This window comes from Lates calcarifer, linkage group LG21 (genome assembly GCF_001640805.2).
Source record: "Lates calcarifer isolate ASB-BC8 linkage group LG21, TLL_Latcal_v3, whole genome shotgun sequence".
In the NCBI taxonomy this organism is placed as follows: Eukaryota; Metazoa; Chordata; class Actinopteri; family Centropomidae; genus Lates; species Lates calcarifer.
The window spans coordinates 20,619,559-20,639,724 of NC_066853.1; the positions used below are offsets into that span (position 1 = coordinate 20,619,559).

A 20,166-nucleotide genomic window follows, 5' to 3' on the forward strand; every position below is an offset into this window, starting at 1 on the left:
TCTTGGTCTTTTCTCTAGCTACGTGATGACAAATGGATACAAGCCTGCACCCCTTGACCTCAGCCATGTCAAACTAACACCAAACCAGAATCAGCTTGTCGAAAAACTGGCAGAAAATGGGCATAATGTCTGGGCAAGGGACCGCGTACGACAAGGTTGGACCTACAGTATTGTGCAGGTAACCATTTTCCAATTCCTAATAAATCCTTGTTCTTATTGCTTCTTTTTGTGGGAAAGTTTTGTGAGTTTAATTCATGTCTTGTCCATCTATACATCCAACTGAGGCTGAAGTTTTATATCAAGTTGTATTCTGTTATTCCTCTCAGGACATCTTAAATAAGCGAAACCCTCGTCTGGTACCTTACAACTTGCTGGATGAGAGAACTAAGAAAACCAACCGAGACAGTGTTAATAATGCTGTCCGTACCCTCATTGGCTATGGCTACAACATTGAACCTCCAGATCAGGAGAGCAGTAAGACAGCTTACCTCATACTAACATGCGTTGAATGTAGAATATTGTGCAATTTCAAAATTCTAAGCTCACTCAGGACATCTCTAATATCTCCAGTGTTCTTCATCTTATCTTTTCCCTCTCTCCCTGCAGCTGGCCATGGCCTTGAGAACACCCGCGGTGACAAGGTACGAATCTTCAGGGCAGAGAAGACGTACGCTATCACCCAAGGGAAGTGGTACTTTGAGTTTGAGGCAGTGACCACGGGGGAGATGAGAGTGGGCTGGGCACGTCCTAATGTCCGCTCTGATACTGAACTGGGAGCAGATGAACTGGCCTACGTCTTCAATGGCAATAAGGTCAGTCTGCATCTACTGGGTTCATCTTAGTTAAATCAGAACCAGTATCAGTAATCAGTACTTATCAGTGTTAAAATAGTTAATATGTAGATTCAACCTTTAGATAACTAGGACAAAGTCAAGTTAATATTGGTTCAGGAGGTACCAAGAAAAATCTTAGTCTGAAATAGGTATAAATCCATTACAACACTAAAACCCAACATTGATGTCTCTGATTTTATTTTTGAATGGAAATTCGAAGCTGTGTTTTGTTGATAATTTATTGATGTAACCCTCTCCAGGCTCAAAGATGGCATATTGGCAATGAACCATTTGGTCGACAGTGGCAGTCTGGTGATGTAGTCGGCTGTATGATTGACCTTACTGAGATGAACATCATGTTCACACTCAATGGAGAGATGTTGATCAGTGACTCTGGCTCAGAGATGGCTTTCAAAGACATAGAAATTGGAGAAGGTAAGCGTTAGTGGTCATTTTACCTTATTTGATCAGCATTGTTTGCAGTAAAAGAAAGGAAATATCGATTGGCCTAAAACTTGTTTGACTTTCCAGCAGTGCAAAATATTTTATCATTACTTTCCTGTGGTTTTACCCCTCAGGTTTTATCCCAGTGTGTGCCCTGGGCTTGTCTCAGGTTGGAAGGATTAATCTTGGTCAGAATGTCAGCAGCTTGCGCTACTTTGCCATCTGTGGCCTGCAGGAAGGATTTGAACCTTTTGCCATCAATATGAAGCGAGACATTACCATGTGGTTCAGTAAAAGTTTACCCCAGTTTGTGCCTGTACCCACTGATCACAATCATATTGAGGTAACTATTCAGTGACACTTTTAGTGTTTAAAGCTAGAACGTTAGAACTAGACTATTTATTTTTCTTCAAACATGTTGTCTCTCAGGTCTCCCGTGTGGATGGGACTGTGGACAGCGCCCCCTGTCTGAAGCTGACTCATAAGACCTTTGGCTCACAGAATGCCAACACCGATATGATGTTCCTCAGACTCAGCATGCCCGTCCAGTTCCATGAGACCTTCAAGATCCCAGCAGGCACCACCCCTCTCACCCGTGCCCTCACCATCCCAGAGGAGGAAGTAGTAGTGGTGGAGCCCGACTCAGAGTTTGAAGTTCTGAAGAAGTCTGCCAGCCGCAAGGAGCAGGACGAGGAAAAGAAGGAGCCATCTGTACCAAAGGAGATCTCTATGGAAAATGAGAAGGACACAATGTCAGAAAAAGGAAAGAAAAAAGGGTATGCATCGCAGGTTTCGTCTTTAGAGGACAAGAACAAGCCTGCAGAAGGCTAAAGGTGCCGATTATTATGGAAATAATTAATCCATCCTCTCAGTATGAAACAAACAAGGGTTGGAGAGGAGCATCCCAGCCTTACTAATTGAGACCCTGTGGAGTTAATCAATTTGCTATCAGTTGATAGCAACCATGATATAATTACTTTTCAGCCTGCAGGGACTGATCATTTAAAACTTGATATTGAATTACAAACTGTCTCCTAAACAGCACTGCATGAGTCTTCCATCCAGCAACAGCTGGACCTTTTTTTCTCTATGGTCCCTCTGTTTTATTTAAATTTTTTTTTTGGTTAAAAAAATGCTACATGCATTAAATGATTTTACCTTCTGTATTTTAGCAGTGAGCAAAGTTGGTTAGTACAGCCTTACGATTTAACTTGTTCATCTGGGAAAAAAACCCTCAAAATATATGTTATTTTCTGTGCACTTTAGATTTTTCTCAAAGGCTAAGAAGGCTGCCATGACACCTCTCGCCCCTCCTCCTGCACCTCCAACAGTGCCACGTTTGGTGGAAGATGTGGTCCCTGATGACAGAGATGACCCTGAGATCATCCTAAGTACCACCACTGTGAGCTCAACATTATCCTCTGCTAATGTTAGATTTATAGCACTTGTCAAAATGATTCCTCCAGTTTGGCAAAAATCCATGGATCAGGCTGGTCTGATTTGCTGAGTAATCTTATTGGGAGTTACCATTAGTTTCTTATGCTACTGAAATTATCATTGTATCTGTAGATAAAATAATATTGTTGCTCACTCAGATATTTCCTTCTGGTAACCGCCTTATTTTCCTCCTTTTTCTATCTTCAGTATTACTATTCTGTGAGGATCTTTGCTGGGCAGGAGCCCTCTTGTGTGTGGATTGGGTGGGTCACTCCTGACTACCACCAGTATGATCCGACCTTTGACCTTTCTAAAGTCCGCTGTGTCACTGTCACTGTGGGAGATGACAAAGGCAACATACATGACAGGTTAGTCTTTTCCACATGTAAATGGTATTTTATTTTCTTCAATCTTAGTTTAGAATGTAAGTAATATGATTTAGGCTAGCTGTTTCATTTGCACACTTGTGGTGGTAAGGACAAACAGCAGAGAGAAATGACAAAGATATATTGTTCTAATTTACAAATATAGTATAATATGGTTGGAAAACAGAGCTATGACATTACCTCAGAGGTGTTTTTTGAAGGAGAGGTTATTGATATTACATTAGAAATATCTTGCCACTAATTTAAAACAACATAGAGGTGACAATCCAGACTATAGTAAATAAATAAGGGGCTTGATGCTGCCTTTGATTTCCTGGCGTTGTACCACAAGATTCAATACTTGTTCCCCTTGTTTTCCCCATTTATATGTTTCCATTTTTCCTGTTCGGAAAATACAGTGAGTCTTTCCACTGGTGATTACATATTTACACTTAAATTAATAACTACAAGAAAAATGACCACACTAATTTAAAAAAAACTGCATCCAGGAAATCAAATCCTCAGAACATTTGGGAAAAAAAATAGTGCTTAACCTAGTAAGAGGTGGTTGTCTGTGTGTATTATTTTTGATTTTCCTCATTCTCTCCTTTCTTTTGTTGTCTCTCTGTGAGTAAAGCACTTTGGAACAGCCGCATAGTGTTTCACCTGCCATATAAATAAATGAGTGGAGATGAGTTTTTTGCTGTTTTTTTTGCAGTATGAAGCACAGTAACTGTTACATGGTGTGGGGAGGGGACTTGGTCAGTAATCAGCAGACCCGCTTCAGCCAGGAGGACATGGTGGTCGGCTGTCTCGTCGACCTGGCAACGGGTCTAATGACCTTTACAGCCAACGGAAAAGAGATTAACACCTTTTACCAGGTAAGTTTAGTCTACACAGTATACAGTGGGTTGTGTATGTATTTGTATGTGTTTTTCAGACTCGAGTTCAGATGAGTCTGAATGAGTAATGTTTCTGTGGAGCTGTAAAGCCAGATGTGTTTTATTTCAGGTGGAGCCCAACACCAAGCTGTTCCCTGCTGTCTTCGTTCAGCCCACCAGTCAGAACATGGTGCAGCTGGAGCTGGGCAAACTCAAGGTCAGAAACTTCTTTTGCTCATATGCTTTTTTCTGCTACTTTTGCTTACTTCCTCTCTCCTTCAGATAGTAGTATATGCTAAACCCCTGTAAGTTTATCTGAATGGGTCAGCCCCTCATCATGGCTCTCCTCCCCTTCCCTGTTTGTCTACTTGTGTTTTTCTTTTTTCTGTCATTGTCTAAACCTCACCTCCACTGTCTCTCTCTCTCTCTCTCTCATATCAGAACATCATGCCCATCTCGGCAGCCATGTTCCGCAGCGAGCGCAAGAATCCAGTCCCTCAGTGCCCTCCCAGGCTGGATGTCCAGATGCTGACCCCAGTTATCTGGAGTCGTATGCCCAATCACTTCCTCAACCCTGAGGTGGGCAGAGTGAGTGAGAGGTTGGGCTGGATGGTGGAGTGTACTGAACCTCTCATTATGATGGCTCTGCACATCCCAGAGGAGAACAGGTCAGAGATGGTAGCCCCTGTAAACGGTTAATGATTGGTTCCTAACATTTCCTTGGTACATTGCAGGTGATTAGTCTTGAGTGAGGTGAGTGATTTTGCTGGTTGGCCGCAGATTCACTAACTTATTTTATTGTGGATTTTATGACAGCAATACAATGAATCAATATGATATTTTGGCTCTGCATTGTTTTTCTGGCAGATTTCTGTGTGTTTTTATCGTGATTCTAATATTTAAATATGAGGTAGGTAATCAGTATTTATCTTTGAGTCAGTTTTTTTTTTTTTTTTTTTTTTTACGTCTCAGGTGCATTGACATCCTGGAGCTGTCGGAGCGTCAGGATCTGATGAAGTTCCACTACCATACCCTCATGCTCTACTGTGCTGTGTGTGCGCTTGGCAACAACCGGAGTGGCCCATGCACTGTGCAGCCATGTGGATGAATCCCAGCTTTTCTACGCCATCGAGAACACCTACCTGCCCGGACCTCTCCGCAGCGGCTACTACGATTTGCTCATCAGCATCCACCTGGAGTCTGCCAAACGGGCGCGCCTGGGCACCAACAGGGAGTTTATCGTCCCCATGACTGAAGACACTCTCAGCATCCACCTCTATCCTGATGCAAAGAAGGCCTACTCTCTGCCCGGTGTTGGCCTCACCACCTGCTTACGGCCAAAGCTGCATTTCTCATCCATCAACTTTGTTGGCACAGACCCAGATCTGTACACTCTTAGCCCTGTTTTCCCTCTGCAAGTAAGAAGCAAGAGAAAGATTGCATTGGTTGCAAAAATTCAAAACAATTTTAGTTTCCTTTTGCTTATTTTTATCTTTCCTCCACAGGATCTGAAGACCAGGGCAATTAGCATGTTAACAGAAGCTGTGCTGGATGGTAGCCAGGCCATGAGGGATCCAGTGGGAGGCAGTGTGGAGTTCCACTTTGTCCCAATCCTGAAGCTGATTAGTACATTGCTCATTATGGGCATCTTCAACGATGAGGACACCAAGCACATCCTCAAGATGATCGATCCTAATGTTTTCAGTGGCAAGGCGCAGGAGGAGGAGGAGGAGGGGGAGAAAGCTGAGGAGGGTGGAGCTGCTGAAGGAGAAGGTGAGGAAGGGAAGGAGGAGGAAACGGACGAGGCAGCTGAGGCCGAGCTTGAGGATGAAGGTGTCGGTGAGGAGGAAGAGGAGGAGCTGAAAGATGCGGAGAAAGGTGAGCATGGGGAGGAAGAGGCTGAACCCAAGGAGGAAGGAGAGGAGGGGGAGAAGGAGGGAGAGACCAAAGGAGAAAAAGTGGATGGAGAGAAAGCAGAGGAGGAGAAGGAGGAGGAGGCAGTGGAAGCAGAAGCAAAAGATGAGGAGGAGGGTCTAGAGGAAGGATTACTCCAGATGAAGCTGCCGGAGTCTGTCAAACTGCAGGTCAGTCAGCGTATGAACACTGACCACTGCTATCCTTCTATAGAATTTATGTTAATGTTTATATCACAGAATTCATATCTTTTCTCATCATACATTTTAAACTCTTGTTCCTATCTTATCCCCCTCTCTCAGATGTGCACACTCCTGCAGTACTTTTGCGACTGCGAGCTGCGACACAGAGTGGAAGCCATTGTGGCCTATTCAGACCAGTTTGTCCACGATATTCAGGACAACCAGCGTGTTCGTTACAACCTGTTAATGAGAGCTTTCACCATGACGGCTGCTGAGACTGCACGCAAGACTCGCGAGTTCCGTTCACCGCCACAAGACCAGGTGCTAATTATTTGAACCAAAAACCCTCTTCAGACTTAACAAATATATTATTGGGTTTGAATTTGAATTAAGATGGAAAGTATTCCTCCAACCCCTAATTTCATAGGCAAGTGAGAAATGATATTGAGATATTGGCTTAAACTAAAAATTATGAGGGCTAGTTTCTTAGATATGTCACATGTATCATGGAGAATACAAAGAGAATGAAACACACATTCTGTTTTGCGAAAGAGAAGAAACTTAAATGACAATGTTTTTCCCCCAATATAAAATAAGAAGGGGGAAAAACAGACAAAATATCCTGACGGGTTGTCTTCCGGTCCCCCCCTTAAGGTTCTTTTGCTGACCAACTTTAAGCATGGTCCAGAGGATGAGGATTGTCCAGTACCTGAGGAGGTGCGAGACTCTCTGGGAGAGTTCCACAATGACCTCCTGCTTCACTGCGGTGAGACGTTCTTTAACAATCCTGTGAATTTTTTACTCTGTGGGTGTGAATGTTGAAGTTTTTTTTTTCATATCTGGGGTTTTGAATGCAGCATTCCTATTTTACTCATAGGTATACATATTGAGGAGGAGGCAGAGGAGGAGGAGGTGGACACCACACTGAGGGGCAGACTGCTCAGTCTGGTGGACAAGATCAAGAGCTTACGCAAGAAGGAGGAGGAGGAGAAACCTGAGGTTGAGGAGGAGCCAAAACCCAGTAAGATTAACAGCAGCATTATAAAATATTTAAAGGACTTGATTGGCATTTTTCACATGACCAGTGCTCACATTACATATTACAGACACAATTTCATCACTCTGGTTTTCACTGGAATTTTTGTATCGGACGGTCTGACTGCTGTTGTAGTTTTTTCTGCCCTAAAATATTGTGGAAACTGATTTTGTCTGCTTCAGTCCAAAAATATCAGACTGAGGCCTTTATAAATGTATAACTGTTGAACATTACTGATAACACTTTCTTTGTTGACTTCACCAAGGCACCCTTCAGGAACTGATCTCCCACACCATGATCCACTGGGCCCAGGAGTCTTTCATCCAGAACCCTGAGCTGGTGCGTCTGATGTTCAGCCTGCTCCACAGGCAGTATGATGGCCTGGGTGAGCTGATTCGAGCACTTCCCAAAGCCTACGCCATCAATGCCGTGTCTGTCCAGGACACAATGGACCTGCTTGAGTGTTTGGGACAGATCCGTTCACTGCTCATTGTCCAGATGGGCCCAGAGGAAGAGCGGCTTATGATCCAGAGCATTGGGTCAGTGGTGTTATGTACCATGTACCGTATGAGAGATGTGATATTGATAGATTGATGTTAAAATTTCCTGTCAACAATCTATTAGTTATTTGTACTTGTTGCAGTAGTTGTTCATTGAATCAGTTTTCTAATTTTACTAGACCACTATAATTCTTGAAACATGAACATAAAGATGTTTTTGTTATCAGGCTTTGTGAAATATAATTTAATCTGTAATTGTTTTCTTACGTGTTATCAGAACTTTATCAGTAACATGTAGCATGATTCTGACTTCTTTCATTTTTGAAAAATTTTCAGGAACATCATGAACAACAAGGTTTTCTACCAACACCCCAATCTGATGAGAGCTCTTGGTATGCATGAGACTGTCATGGAGGTGATGGTCAATGTGTTGGGCGGAGGAGGAGACTCAAAGGTAACTGTCTAATAAACCAGTCTAATTGAGAGGGTTAGTTAGACACCTGATTGTTTGAGTGTTTGCCTTTGCTGTGCACAGTACATGCCACATTAGACAGAATATATCTTTTTCTTTTTTTTCTCTCCAGGAGATTCGATTCCCTCAAATGGTGACCAATTGCTGTCGTTTCCTGTGTTACTTCTGTCGTATCAGCCGTCAGAACCAGCGCTCCATGTTTGACCATCTGAGCTACCTGCTTCAGAACAGCGGCATTGGCTTGGGTCAGTGTCAGCCACCTTTGTGTTGCTTTAATCGTTTGCTTTTGAAATTATTTTAAAAAACATGCAAGTATAGACTCACCGTGCTTGTTTTACATTTGCAGGCATGCGTGGGTCCACACCTCTGGATGTGGCTGCTGCTTCCTGCATTGACAACAATGAGCTGGCCTTGGCTCTGCAAGAGCAGGACCTTGAAATGGTGTGAGAAAAAAAATATAAAAAATAAAAAATGACATGAAAAACACATGAAATGGTACAGTGAACTCGTTATCTTATAATCTCTCTGGTTGGTGCAGGTCGTGACATATTTGGCTGGCTGCGGGCTGCAGATGTGTCCGATGCTTCTGTCGAAGGGCTACCCTGACATCGGCTGGAACCCCTGTGGAGGGGAGAGATACCTGGATTTCCTCCGCTTTGCTGTCTTTGTTAATGGTCAGCCCTCTCATATAATAATGACACTTGTAGTTTTGAGCTGCGAAAAACTTTCACTAACATTTTCACACCTGCTCCTCGCAGGAGAGAGCGTGGAGGAGAACGCCAACGTTGTGGTCCGCCTGCTCATCCGTCGGCCCGAGTGCTTTGGCCCGGCCCTGAGAGGTGAGGGTGGGAATGGTCTGCTTGCTGCAATGGAGGAGGCCATCAAGATCTCAGAGGATCCAGCAAGAGATGGACCCACTGTTAAAAAAGACAGACGCTTTATGTAAGTGATGGTGCAGTAGGTATGATGACACTTACACATCAAGCTCCACTGTTTGACTCAATAAATAATTAATCCTTTTGTATATTGTTTTAAAGCAATGCCAGGCACAAAAGTTAGAGAAAATATGTTCTCTTGATTGGCAGGTTTGGAGGTGAGGAACAGCACGAGGAGAATCGTGTGCATCTGGGAAATGCCATCATGTCCTTCTATTCAGCCCTTATTGACCTGCTGGGTCGCTGTGCCCCTGAGATGCATGTGAGTAGATTGGTTTATAATTATTTGTCTTAAGCCTCCAGAAAAATGGTCAAGTAAGTGGTTGAGGAGCGGGGGTCATTCAGTATTCAGTATTTCATACAGTATGTCTTAAATGTTTATATCAACAGCTGATCCAAGCGGGCAAGGGTGAAGCTCTAAGAATCAGGGCCATCCTGAGGTCTCTGGTGCCCATAGAGGACCTGGTGGGAGTCATCAGCTTGCCTGTGCAGATTCCTGCCTATGGCAAAGGTTAGATATGAAATTGGGATTGTGTATCAAAATGCTGTCTACATTTTAAAAAAATCTGGGGTATTTTGGCATCCTGCTAAATATCTCATTTATTCTGTCCACAGATGGTCAGGTTATTGAACCCAAGATGTCAGCCAGTTTCGTGCCAGATCACAAGGCCTCCATGGTCCTGTTCCTTGACAGAGTGTATGGTATTGAAAACCAGGACTTCTTGCTTCATGTGCTGGAGGTTGGTTTCCTGCCTGACATGAGAGCTGCTGCTTCTCTGGACACGGTGAGTGGGGAAAAGACACAGAGGACAAGTGAACAGCAAGAGAATGTTGATGTGATTTCCATCAGTCTCCAAAGTATTGCACTCAATATAAACTATTTCTGTCCTCTCTGAATGTAGGTGGCATTCAGTACAACTGAAATGGCCTTGGCACTGAACCGCTACCTCTGTTCAGCTGTTCTGCCTCTGCTCACCAAATGTGCCCCGTTATTTGCTGGGACAGACCACAGGGCCATCATGATCGACTCCATGCTCCACACCATCTATCGTCTGTCTCGTGGCCGAGCCCTCACCAAGGCTCAGAGGGATGTCATTGAAGAGTGCCTCATGTCACTCTGCAAGTCAGTACTACAACCAATCCAGTCTCTTGAGATACATTATCGAGAGATCAAACAAGAATGGCAAAACAGTTAGCACGTCAGCACAAACATACACATGGTAACAATGTGCAAAGATGGACCTGAAAAAATGTATTTTAAATAGTTACATTCCTCATGAAGCGTTTTGAAAACATTCACAGGTACCTTCGACCGTCCATGCTGCAGCATCTGCTTAGACGGCTGGTATTTGATGTGCCCATCCTCAATGAATACGCAAAGATGCCTCTTAAGGTTTGCCTGCTATTTAATTTTATTGTATTTGTTTCATTTAAAAGAATTATTGTAAGAATAGAAAATGAAACAGAATAGAATAGAATATAAACAATATAAGCTAATGTAGCATATGCACACATATGCCGCTTTCAGTTTAGACACTGCATAGACTATGGGTAGTAAAGGTGAGAGAATATTATGTCTCACAAAGCATATGTTAAATTACAGAGTATTATATTTGCTAATAGTTGAGATATTATTATCACATTGTTAGCTAATGTCCATCGCTTGATTTCCCCTCATGATTTGATTATTTCAGCTGCTGACCAATCACTATGAGCGCTGTTGGAAGTATTACTGCTTGCCTAATGGATGGGCCAACTTTGGTGTGACTTCAGAGGAAGAGCTGCATCTTTCTCGTAAACTCTTTTGGGGAATCTTTGAATCTTTGGCGCACAAGGTGAGAGATGAATCTCTCAGTGTCCCCCTACAGTGTGTCGGGGTTTAAGTCTGTGCCAATATTGACATGACTTCTCTGATCTTATCTAAACTCTAGAAATTTGATGCAGAACTCTTCAAAATCGCCATGCCCTGCATCTGTGCTATAGCAGGCGCCATCCCTCCTGACTATGTGGATGCCAGCTATTCCTCTCACACTGAGAAAAAGGCCTCTGTTGATGCTGAGGGCAACTTTGATCCCAAACCAGTAGAGACCACCAAGTGAGAGCTTAGAGGAAAATACAGTACAGTCCAGTAAAGTCCAGTACAATAATAGTTCACAATGACCTACCTACACAACTACATATACTCAATACAGTTTAAACAGTTTTTTTTTGTGAATGATGAGCAACTTGACAGTAGAATCATCTGTAGTTGTAATCAATCAATGTTTTAACATTTAAAAAAAATCTGAATGAATTATTTGAGGTTTAATGCCTTGATTTGCTTCTCACTGTAGAATGAAAACAGTAACTGTAAAGATGATAGGCTTAAGTGACCTAAGCACTTATAATGATTACTATTTTCTGGGGGTAACTTCACAAGTTACTGCAGGCTAATAAAGGCATGTTAAGTTAATGCTAAATGATATTCATAACCTGTGCAGTATTAAATATGAAATTATTTATTCACAGTACTATCATCCCAGAGAGGCTGGATGCCTTCATCAACAAGTATGCAGAGCACACTCATGATAAATGGGCCTTTGAAAAGGTCAGTTATGAGAATTGTAAATCATCAGACATAATCTAATCTCTGTCTCTCATTTGATATTGTTATTACTTTGTCATAATTGTCTCAATGGTTAAATCAAATTTTCAGATTCAGAACAACTGGACCTATGGAGAGGTGCTAGATGAGAATGCTAAGACCCACCCAATGCTCCGACCATACAAAACATTCTCTGAAAAGGTAATCGTTTGTCACCTTCTCTCTACTCTGAATCCTCATAATCTGTACGCAGGTGCTAAACTGTAACAAAGCTTTATTATTAGCCCCATGTGCTTTTAGATCTGAGGGAGCCATACTCTTGCCCTTTCATCTCTAATTCCATATATTTTGAGATTTTCACAGACAGTCTGAATGTATTGTTTATTGATATTTTTTAATCCTCTTTCTCAGGACAAGGAGATCTATCGTTGGCCCATCAAAGAATCCATCAAAGCCATGCTGGCCTGGGAGTGGACCTTGGAGAAAGCCAGGGATGGGGAGGGAGAAGTTGAGAAGAAGGCCACCACACGCAAGATCTCTCAAACTGCTCAGGTACTAGAGAGACGAGTGAAAAAAACATTCAGTATTCTGGACAATGTCTGATGCTGTTTTAGGCATATTGGAGAGGATTGTTCTTACATAAGAGAAAACGGAAGTAATGATGAATCTCATCCTGGTCTGGATTAACTATATACTTTATCGATATTAGCATTCTTACAGATTCTCTGAAACAGTGTTAAAATTAAAGCTGTCCTTTATTTCTGAGAACTTTCTGGAATCTTTATCAGTCCCTCACATGGAGATCTACTGTTCTAATGTGTTTTCTGTTTTCAGGCCACCTATGATCCCAGTCATGGCTACAACCCTCAGCCAATAGACATCACAGGGATGGCCCTGTCCAGAGAGTTGCAGGTATGTATCTTTCTCTCATCAGGTGATCTATTAGTGCACGTTTACAGCGCTGATTCTGGTTATACATTTACATATAAATTTGTTAGGAATTTAACAGATTGATTTTTTTATCATTTCCATGCAGTCTATGGCTGAGCAGCTGGCAGAGAACTATCACAACACCTGGGGCAGGAAGAAGAAGTTGGAGCTACAGGCCAAAGGTAAGAGGGATTTGTATTATACACATTTGCATATTCTTACTTTGCAGTATTTTGATTTCAGACTTTATTTGTGGTCCTGTTAGGCGGTGGCACCCATCCACTGCTTGTACCTTATGACACTCTGACGGCTAAGGAGAAGGCCAGAGATAGGGAGAAGGCCCAGGACCTGCTCAAGTTCCTCCAGCTCAATGGATATGCTGTGACTAGGTAGGCAGGACATTTACCATTTCAGTTAGGATTAAACTGATTGTATAGCGTTGGAGCCCTCCTCCCCAACATCTTTCCAACATCAGCATGGTGGGAGTCTGTGTCCAACCATTTCTGTAACTTTCCAAAAATGACAAAGCAATATTCACACTCACCTCACGCCTTGGTTATCCAGTTGTGCGGAGCTGAGAAAGGAGCCAGTCATTGTACTTGTCTTTCTAGTTGTCTTTTTCATTTCTGACAGCAACTATTTATGCATCTTTCATGTGTCTAACGAAGTGCAACCTTATGAATGTCTCCCTGGAGAGACTGCCTGAAAATGTGCCCTGCTACTCCTGTTTCTTTCATTTGTACTCCCTCTTCTCTCCATCCCCAGGGGTCTGAAGGACATGGAGCAGGACATTTCCTCTATTGAGAAGCGCTTTGCCTATGGCTTCCTCCAGAAGCTTCTTAAATGGATGGACATTGCTCAGGAGTTCATTGCTCATCTTGGTACTGTGGTTTGATGGACAAAGGCTTCTCATTGCACTATATTCCAGTGGCAATATAAACCTTTTGACTAAGGACTGACTTTTTTATTTGTTTTGTTTTGTAACAGAGGCTGTGGTCAGCAGTGGTAGAGTGGAGAAGTCACCACATGAACAAGAGATCAAATTCTTTGCCAAGGTAAGCTACTTGATGCTTCTCTTGCTTTCTTTGCAGTCTTTAACAGGGACCTCTCTGCCGTGATCATGGATTTTATGTGATTAATATTTAATCTTGGTTTGTTTTTTTTTACAGATTCTCTTGCCGCTGGTAAATCAGTACTTCAAGAACCACTGCCTGTACTTCCTCTCCACTCCTGCAAAAGTCTTGGGTAGTGGAGGGCATTCCTCCAATAAGGAGAAGGAGATGATTGCAAGGTATGTGCAGTAAAAGCTTATGCAAAACACTGGTTTATCCTCTGAATTATGTGACTTTACCATGTACCCTTCCTTCAGTAGAATACTTTTCATGTGATAGTGTCTGTCCTCTCCCTCTGTCTCTTCATCTCTCTCCGATTGTGCAATATCCTTTATTTCCGTGACCTCCCTTTTTGCTTTCTGTGTCACTTCAAACATCTTTCCTACTCTGTTTCCCCTTACCGTCCCTCCCTCCCTCTTCCTTCCTTTCCTCTTTTCTCCTCCTACCTCAGTATCTTCTGTAAGTTGGCTGCTTTGGTGAGACACAGAGTATCTCTTTTTGGTAAGGAATCTGCATGGTGGCGTCATGCCCTGTCACCATCTCTGTCCCTCTGTGTCTGTTTTCCCGTCTAATTTCCTTTTATTCGTCCAGATCTTTTTCGCACCCTCTTCCTTTCTGCGTTCTCATTTACATACTAATCAGTGCTGAATCACAGGTTTAGTCTGCCCTCCCACGCTCTTGTTCTCTCCTCCTGGATCTCCTCATCTAATGCTTCTCTCTCTTTAGCTCAGCTTCTGCTTGGCTTTGATGTTTTCTGCAATTTGGTGTTTTAAAGGTCTTTGTTGCATTTATGGCCTAGACTCTGATTGGTCCTCACAAACTGAGAATGATTTGAGCATGAAGTCAATAGTGGTGGCAGGTATCCACAGTTGGTATTGTACAGCAGCTCTGTGATGTGTTCTCAGCGTGGCTAACACGAGGCACTATATGCTTTATCTTCATTCTCCTCCCCCCTCACCACCATGTGTCTTTAATAGTCAGTCACTCTTATGTACCCAGTGGTCACTAGACACTGGCAAGCACTTCACACTGAGCCTGTGCCCTTTAGCTTGGCTCACCAAGTATCACATTGGTAGTCAAACTGCGCGCTGTAACTGATCTACCATTTGAAAAGTACCCATGTCAAATTACAAATTGGTGTTTTTAAGAGACTATAACACATGGTTCAAATGTTCCCTAATTACTTGTTTAAGTTGTCTCATTTATGTATTATACAGTATCAATTATAGTATATAATTGGTTTGGTATAAATGGTTTTGATCAATGTTTTCTAACATGCTTTACTGTAACTGTATGCCTTGTTTTTCTGTTTTCAATATAGAGCTTTTAAGAGTTACTCTACTTAAACTAAATCTGGCCTTCATAGTAAATTGAGCTCCTGGAGGTGGATTTGTACTGAAAGACAGTTCTGACAACACGTCTTTGTTGTGCTGTTTTCAGGAACGGATGCAGGTGCAGTGGTTAACTGTCTGCACATTCTCTCACGATCACTGGATGCCAGGTAACTCATGATCTGCTCATATATCGCAGACAGGGAGATAACAGGGAGATAATAGAAACAAACTATCATAACATATCATAACATTATTTATCTTTTTGGGCTATTCTTCTTTTGTGTCCACCTTTTCAAGGACTGTTATGAAATCAGGCCCTGAGATTGTGAAAGCTGGCCTGCGTCAGTTCTTTGAGAGTGCTGCCGATGACATTGAGAAGATGGTTGAGAATCTAAAACTGGGCAAAGTGTCCAGCCGAAACCAGGTCAGAGACAGCACCATGCACTGTTGTTTTTACACCCCTGTTCCTTTTGAGCTGACATATGTATTTGTGTATGTGTGTGTGTGTTCCTGAAGGTTAAGGGCGTGTCCCAGAACATCAACTACACCACCACTGCCCTGCTGCCTGTCCTCACTTCTCTGTTTGACCACATTGCTCAGCACCAGTTTGGAGATGATGTCATATGTGAGTGAAGTGCTTCTCTATATTGAATTAGCTGTTCATCATTTGGCCTTCAAAGGACTGACTCAGGCTTAATTCAATGCCTCTCTTCTTTATATCCTCAGTGGACGACTTGCAAATATCCTGCTACCGTTTAATGTGCAGTATCTACTCTTTGGGCACTGTGAAGACTCCACATGTAGAAAAGTGAGTAGAGACCTCTGTGGATCTGTGGAAATCTAAAAACAAGGTGTAAACAAGTTTCCTTCACTACTTTGCATTTGTACCAGATTTCAATGATTTTTATATAGCCAAAAATTAGAAGTTTGTACAGTATGGAACACCTGCTATCCTTAGACCCTTGATTCAGAGGAAAAACTGCATAAGAAACCTTTAACAGGAACAAATTTAAATATATGATTGTAAAGATTGATTGTGCATTGTTTTGTACTTGAGTTTATATAGGCATTATATGATGTTGTGGTATTTTTCTCTTGTGCAGACAGCGACCAGCTCTCGGAGAGTGTTTGGCCCACTTAGCAGCTGCAATGCCAGTAGCCTTCCTTGAGCCAGTACTGAATGAGTTCAACACGTTTTCTGTTTATACCACCAAGACTCCCAGGGAGAGATCCAGTGAGTTTTAGCATTTTGTCCTCTTTTCCTCCCAAACAAATTACCCATAAATGTTATCTTACGTGTATTAAAATTATTAGAATATGTTTAATTAAATGTTTCCTTATTGTCTATTCTCTCCCCCCTTCAGTTCTGGGTCTTCCCAACCAAGTGGAGGAGCTGTGCCCTGACATCCCAGAGCTGGAGATCCTGATGAAAGAAATCCATGACCTGGCTGAGTCTGGGGCTCGCTACACAGAAATGCCCCATGTGATTGAGATCACTCTGCCCATGTTGTGTAACTATCTCCCACGCTGGTGGGAAAGGGGCCCAGAGAATTTCCCCGAGCAGGAGGGCCAGCTCTGCACCTCTGTCACCTCCGAGCAACTCAACCAGCTGCTGGGTAGCATCATGAAGATTGTGGTTAACAACCTGGGTATAGATGAGGCCTCCTGGATGAAGAGATTGGCAGGTGAGTGAGCAGAGGTTTCACAATAAGCTAGAGGGCTTTCAGGTTATGCTCTCCTGGCCACCATAGACATGTATGTTTTTCCAGTGGACCTCTTTGATTGTGTCAGCCATGGTTGCTTGGTGATTTGCGAGGCTCACTCTTACTGCCACTGATGACTGTTGATTCCTGTTCCCCCCCTTGTCCAGTGTTTGCCCAGCCCATTGTCAGCAGGGCTAAACCAGAGATGCTTAAATCCCACTTCATCCCCACCATGGAGAAGCTGAAGAAGCGCGCAGGGAAAGTAGTGGCAGAGGAGGATCAGCTGCGCATGGAAGGCAAGACAGAGGTGGACAGTGAAAATGGGACCATCCGAGATGAGTTTGCTGTGCTGTGTCGGGATCTGTATGCTCTCTACCCTTTGCTCATCCGCTACGTGGACAATAACAGGTAGCTGTTTTAAAATTTAGTTGATACTATTCCTGTGAGTGACTTACAGTCAGTGAGCATGGTTCAGTTTAATGGACACATTTTATTGTGGTTTATGAAAGTTTATTAAATAAACTTTCCCCTTTGATTATCTCTAATAAACATTCAATATGAGTCGTCGTTTGTGGTGCCTGTTTAAAGATAGTTTAAGTGATGGTTTAAGCAGAGAAAAGATTGCCTGCAAAATTAACCAAATTTTGTCAATTGTGGTAAAATGACTGACCCTTGGGTTGGACTCAAGTACTTGAGTTAATCTGTTTCTGTCTTTGTCTGTAGGGCAAGGTGGCTGACCTGTCCAGATCCAGATGCAGAAGAGCTGTTCAGGATGGTGGGAGAGGTCTTCATTTTCTGGTCCAAATCCCATGTGAGTTTTCTGGCATTTTGGGATTTCTGTTTTTGTTATTCTGCATTTTTTTAGTCTGCCCTTTTTGCCATGTAACACTTTCTTCTTGTGTTATTTATTTTTACAGAACTTTAAGAGGGAGGAGCAGAACTTTGTGGTGATGAATGAGATCAACAACATGTCCTTCCTGACTGCCGATAGTAAGAGCAAGATGAGCAAGGTGAGAGTGGAAGTTAAACATAGACAGATGTTTTATTCACTTACTACATATCTTGAGCTGTAACTCATTAAGAAACTAAACTCTAATAATTAATATTTCACTAACTCCACCCATTTCAAGCAGGGAAAGATTTAACCCCTAATGACCTATTCTCAGCTGTTATTTACTTTCTATCCCATAAGCTGCTATTGATAAGAACTTCAGGTGATTGGTCAATAACAATCATTTCATCAAATGATTGTTCTGTAATAAGTAATAATGTATATATGTGTGTTTTATAAATGTTAAAGTAATAGGTTAATACATGACTACCATCCTTTTCCAGGACAATGTAAGTGGCAGTATATAGAGTTTAGGCAGTAGTAGGAGTGTCGCTAACTGTGTTTTCTCCTTATATCCTGTGTCGGGGTTGGACGCTGGGCCACTAGGCCGGAGATGGAGAGGTTAGACTGTGTTTGTGCACGAGCGCTGTGCTGATCGCATGGCACCCTGAGTTTTGGGAGGCATTTCATCAAGCTCTCCCATGGACTACCACATTTCTTACACACAGACCCCAATATTCACACACATACATACACACAAACAGGGTTATAAACAAATAATAATAGCAGTGTTATAATAATGCATATCTATGGTTGAAATGATACACTGTATAATGTAGATTTAACTGAAACTGCTTATATTAAGAGTATTTTCTGTGAGTGGGACATTATTTGTGATTGAGTTATATTGTGTGTGTGTGTGTGTGTGTTTATATGTGTGTGTGTGTGTGTTTATGTGTGTGTGTTTGTATATGTGTGAGTAGGGGTCTGGAGTGGCTTGATGAAAGGTCTTTGCTGTAGATCGTAGTGGCCTGAGAGGATCCATGGTGCTCGGTTGGGCAGTTGTGTGTCTCATTTGGAGTGTGCACTCCTGCCACCGAGCACCATCACTCTATTTTTGTTTGATTAATAAACAGTTTGCCTTTAGATCGTCCCTGTTGGATACAGGTGTGGAGCCTGTGCTACCGTGCCATCTTTGATGTTGAAATTTTATTATTGACGCTTGGATTTCTTTCAGCTTTTGTGGTAAAGATTCCTGCACTGGGGGACTCTTCTCTTTTCATTATTATCATTGGCTTTGTGTTTACTACCTTTTTACAACAAAAAGCCATACCATCTCTTGCTGTTACTATTAGATTTGCTTGGTCCATCTGTAGCATACGTAGCTAGCTGGGACTGTCATTGAAACTGAAGCTAGCTTCACATCACCACATAGATGTTATCATATATACTAACTGGACTCGCCACTCCATGTCTAATTCATTGACACCATTAAATTGTTAAGTCATGGAATATCTAATCATTGTTTGATTGATGTTTTACATGGTTGCTGTAAGATAAATAGAAAACCTCCTCTCCTTGGCTATCAGATGGGCATTACTGTAGTGAGCCTCTGTTAGCTGATCATCACAATGCCTCTCTCTGCACAGTGAGGGCAGAGAGGGTGCTGTGAGGCCAGACAACAGTCAGTAATGAGCATTGGCAGCCTCAGGACAGGAGTGAGTGAGAAGAGCTCCAGGGCGATGGAGCTGACCCCATAGACTTGTGCTGTTCTGTGTGCTGTCCAGTGGACAGGATGTGCCCTGTCTGGCCACTGCACTACTAACCGACAGGCTGCATTGTGTGTAACGAATGTAGCTGATGCAGCAGTGAAGCACCTGATACATCACCAGAGGCTGATGTTTATGAGAAAATGTAGTTGTTGTTCTGTCTTCAACTGAGGAATAATTATTTTGAATAATTATTATGAATAATTATTTTCACTTAGTTGTTGATTCACTGTATCAGCATGTTATGGTGTAAAATGTCACTGGCAGTTGGTTCTTGCCATGTCTTTGTATCAGTTTCCCTTTTGTATTTTGTGTTAGAGGTGTTTTTCATCATCACTCTTATGTTAAATATTCTCTATTCTGATATTTTCTGAAAAGGGCATTTTTGGTGTATAAGGTGTAGTGGCATGTATACCAGACGGAAATGGATCGGTCTGAACTTTTCTTTCTCTCTTTAGTCTGGAGGCTCAGAGCAGGAGCGTACCAAGAAGAAGCGGCGGGGGGATCGATACTCTGTGCAGACCTCCCTTATCGTAGCAGCATTAAAGAAGATGCTTCCCATCGGCCTCAATATGTGCTCTCCTGCAGACCAGGAGCTCATCAATCTTGCCAAGATCAGATACTCACTGGTACTTTCATGTGCTTGAAGCCAACTCCCTCATTTTTCTTTTTTCTTAAATTAACAGTATTAGCATCACTTGTTTGACTGTATGATTTTGTGATCATGTCTGTATACTGTTCCTCAGTAAACTACACAGTATTTTGTTTGTCTTATTCAAAAAAGAGATTATGAATATCCTGTGAATCTCTTCCCATGTAGAAAGACACAGATGAAGAGGTGAGGGAGTTCTTGCACAACAATCTGCATCTTCAAGGCAAGGTGGGTAAACTTTTGACTTTTTT

At 42.4% G+C, this 20,166-nt stretch overlaps 1 protein-coding gene across 1 annotated transcript in view; it reads left to right on the top strand.

Moving 5' to 3' along the window:
* Positions 1-20,166, top strand: part of ryr1b (ryanodine receptor 1b (skeletal)) — a 65,370-nt gene that overhangs the window by 24,140 nt on the left and 21,064 nt on the right. Inside the window, 52 exon segments of the mRNA XM_051078934.1 lie at positions 19-178; positions 327-474; positions 607-812; positions 1,094-1,268; positions 1,412-1,620; positions 1,707-2,053; positions 2,544-2,679; positions 2,922-3,082; positions 3,798-3,960; positions 4,091-4,177; positions 4,402-4,628; positions 4,933-5,035; positions 5,037-5,378; positions 5,466-6,044; positions 6,177-6,377; positions 6,711-6,822; positions 6,934-7,077; positions 7,358-7,631; positions 7,929-8,046; positions 8,177-8,309; positions 8,411-8,505; positions 8,603-8,738; positions 8,823-9,006; positions 9,150-9,261; positions 9,390-9,510; positions 9,615-9,784; positions 9,902-10,122; positions 10,302-10,392; positions 10,694-10,834; positions 10,931-11,094; positions 11,508-11,586; positions 11,695-11,784; positions 11,995-12,135; positions 12,418-12,495; positions 12,620-12,695; positions 12,779-12,902; positions 13,279-13,394; positions 13,501-13,568; positions 13,683-13,804; positions 14,077-14,126; positions 15,066-15,126; positions 15,257-15,383; positions 15,476-15,584; positions 15,686-15,767; positions 16,063-16,193; positions 16,324-16,644; positions 16,830-17,070; positions 17,386-17,473; positions 17,580-17,672; positions 18,101-18,115; positions 19,722-19,892; positions 20,084-20,143. Coding sequence (XP_050934891.1) covers positions 19-178; positions 327-474; positions 607-812; positions 1,094-1,268; positions 1,412-1,620; positions 1,707-2,053; positions 2,544-2,679; positions 2,922-3,082; positions 3,798-3,960; positions 4,091-4,177; positions 4,402-4,628; positions 4,933-5,035; positions 5,037-5,378; positions 5,466-6,044; positions 6,177-6,377; positions 6,711-6,822; positions 6,934-7,077; positions 7,358-7,631; positions 7,929-8,046; positions 8,177-8,309; positions 8,411-8,505; positions 8,603-8,738; positions 8,823-9,006; positions 9,150-9,261; positions 9,390-9,510; positions 9,615-9,784; positions 9,902-10,122; positions 10,302-10,392; positions 10,694-10,834; positions 10,931-11,094; positions 11,508-11,586; positions 11,695-11,784; positions 11,995-12,135; positions 12,418-12,495; positions 12,620-12,695; positions 12,779-12,902; positions 13,279-13,394; positions 13,501-13,568; positions 13,683-13,804; positions 14,077-14,126; positions 15,066-15,126; positions 15,257-15,383; positions 15,476-15,584; positions 15,686-15,767; positions 16,063-16,193; positions 16,324-16,644; positions 16,830-17,070; positions 17,386-17,473; positions 17,580-17,672; positions 18,101-18,115; positions 19,722-19,892; positions 20,084-20,143 — 7,903 coding nt within the window.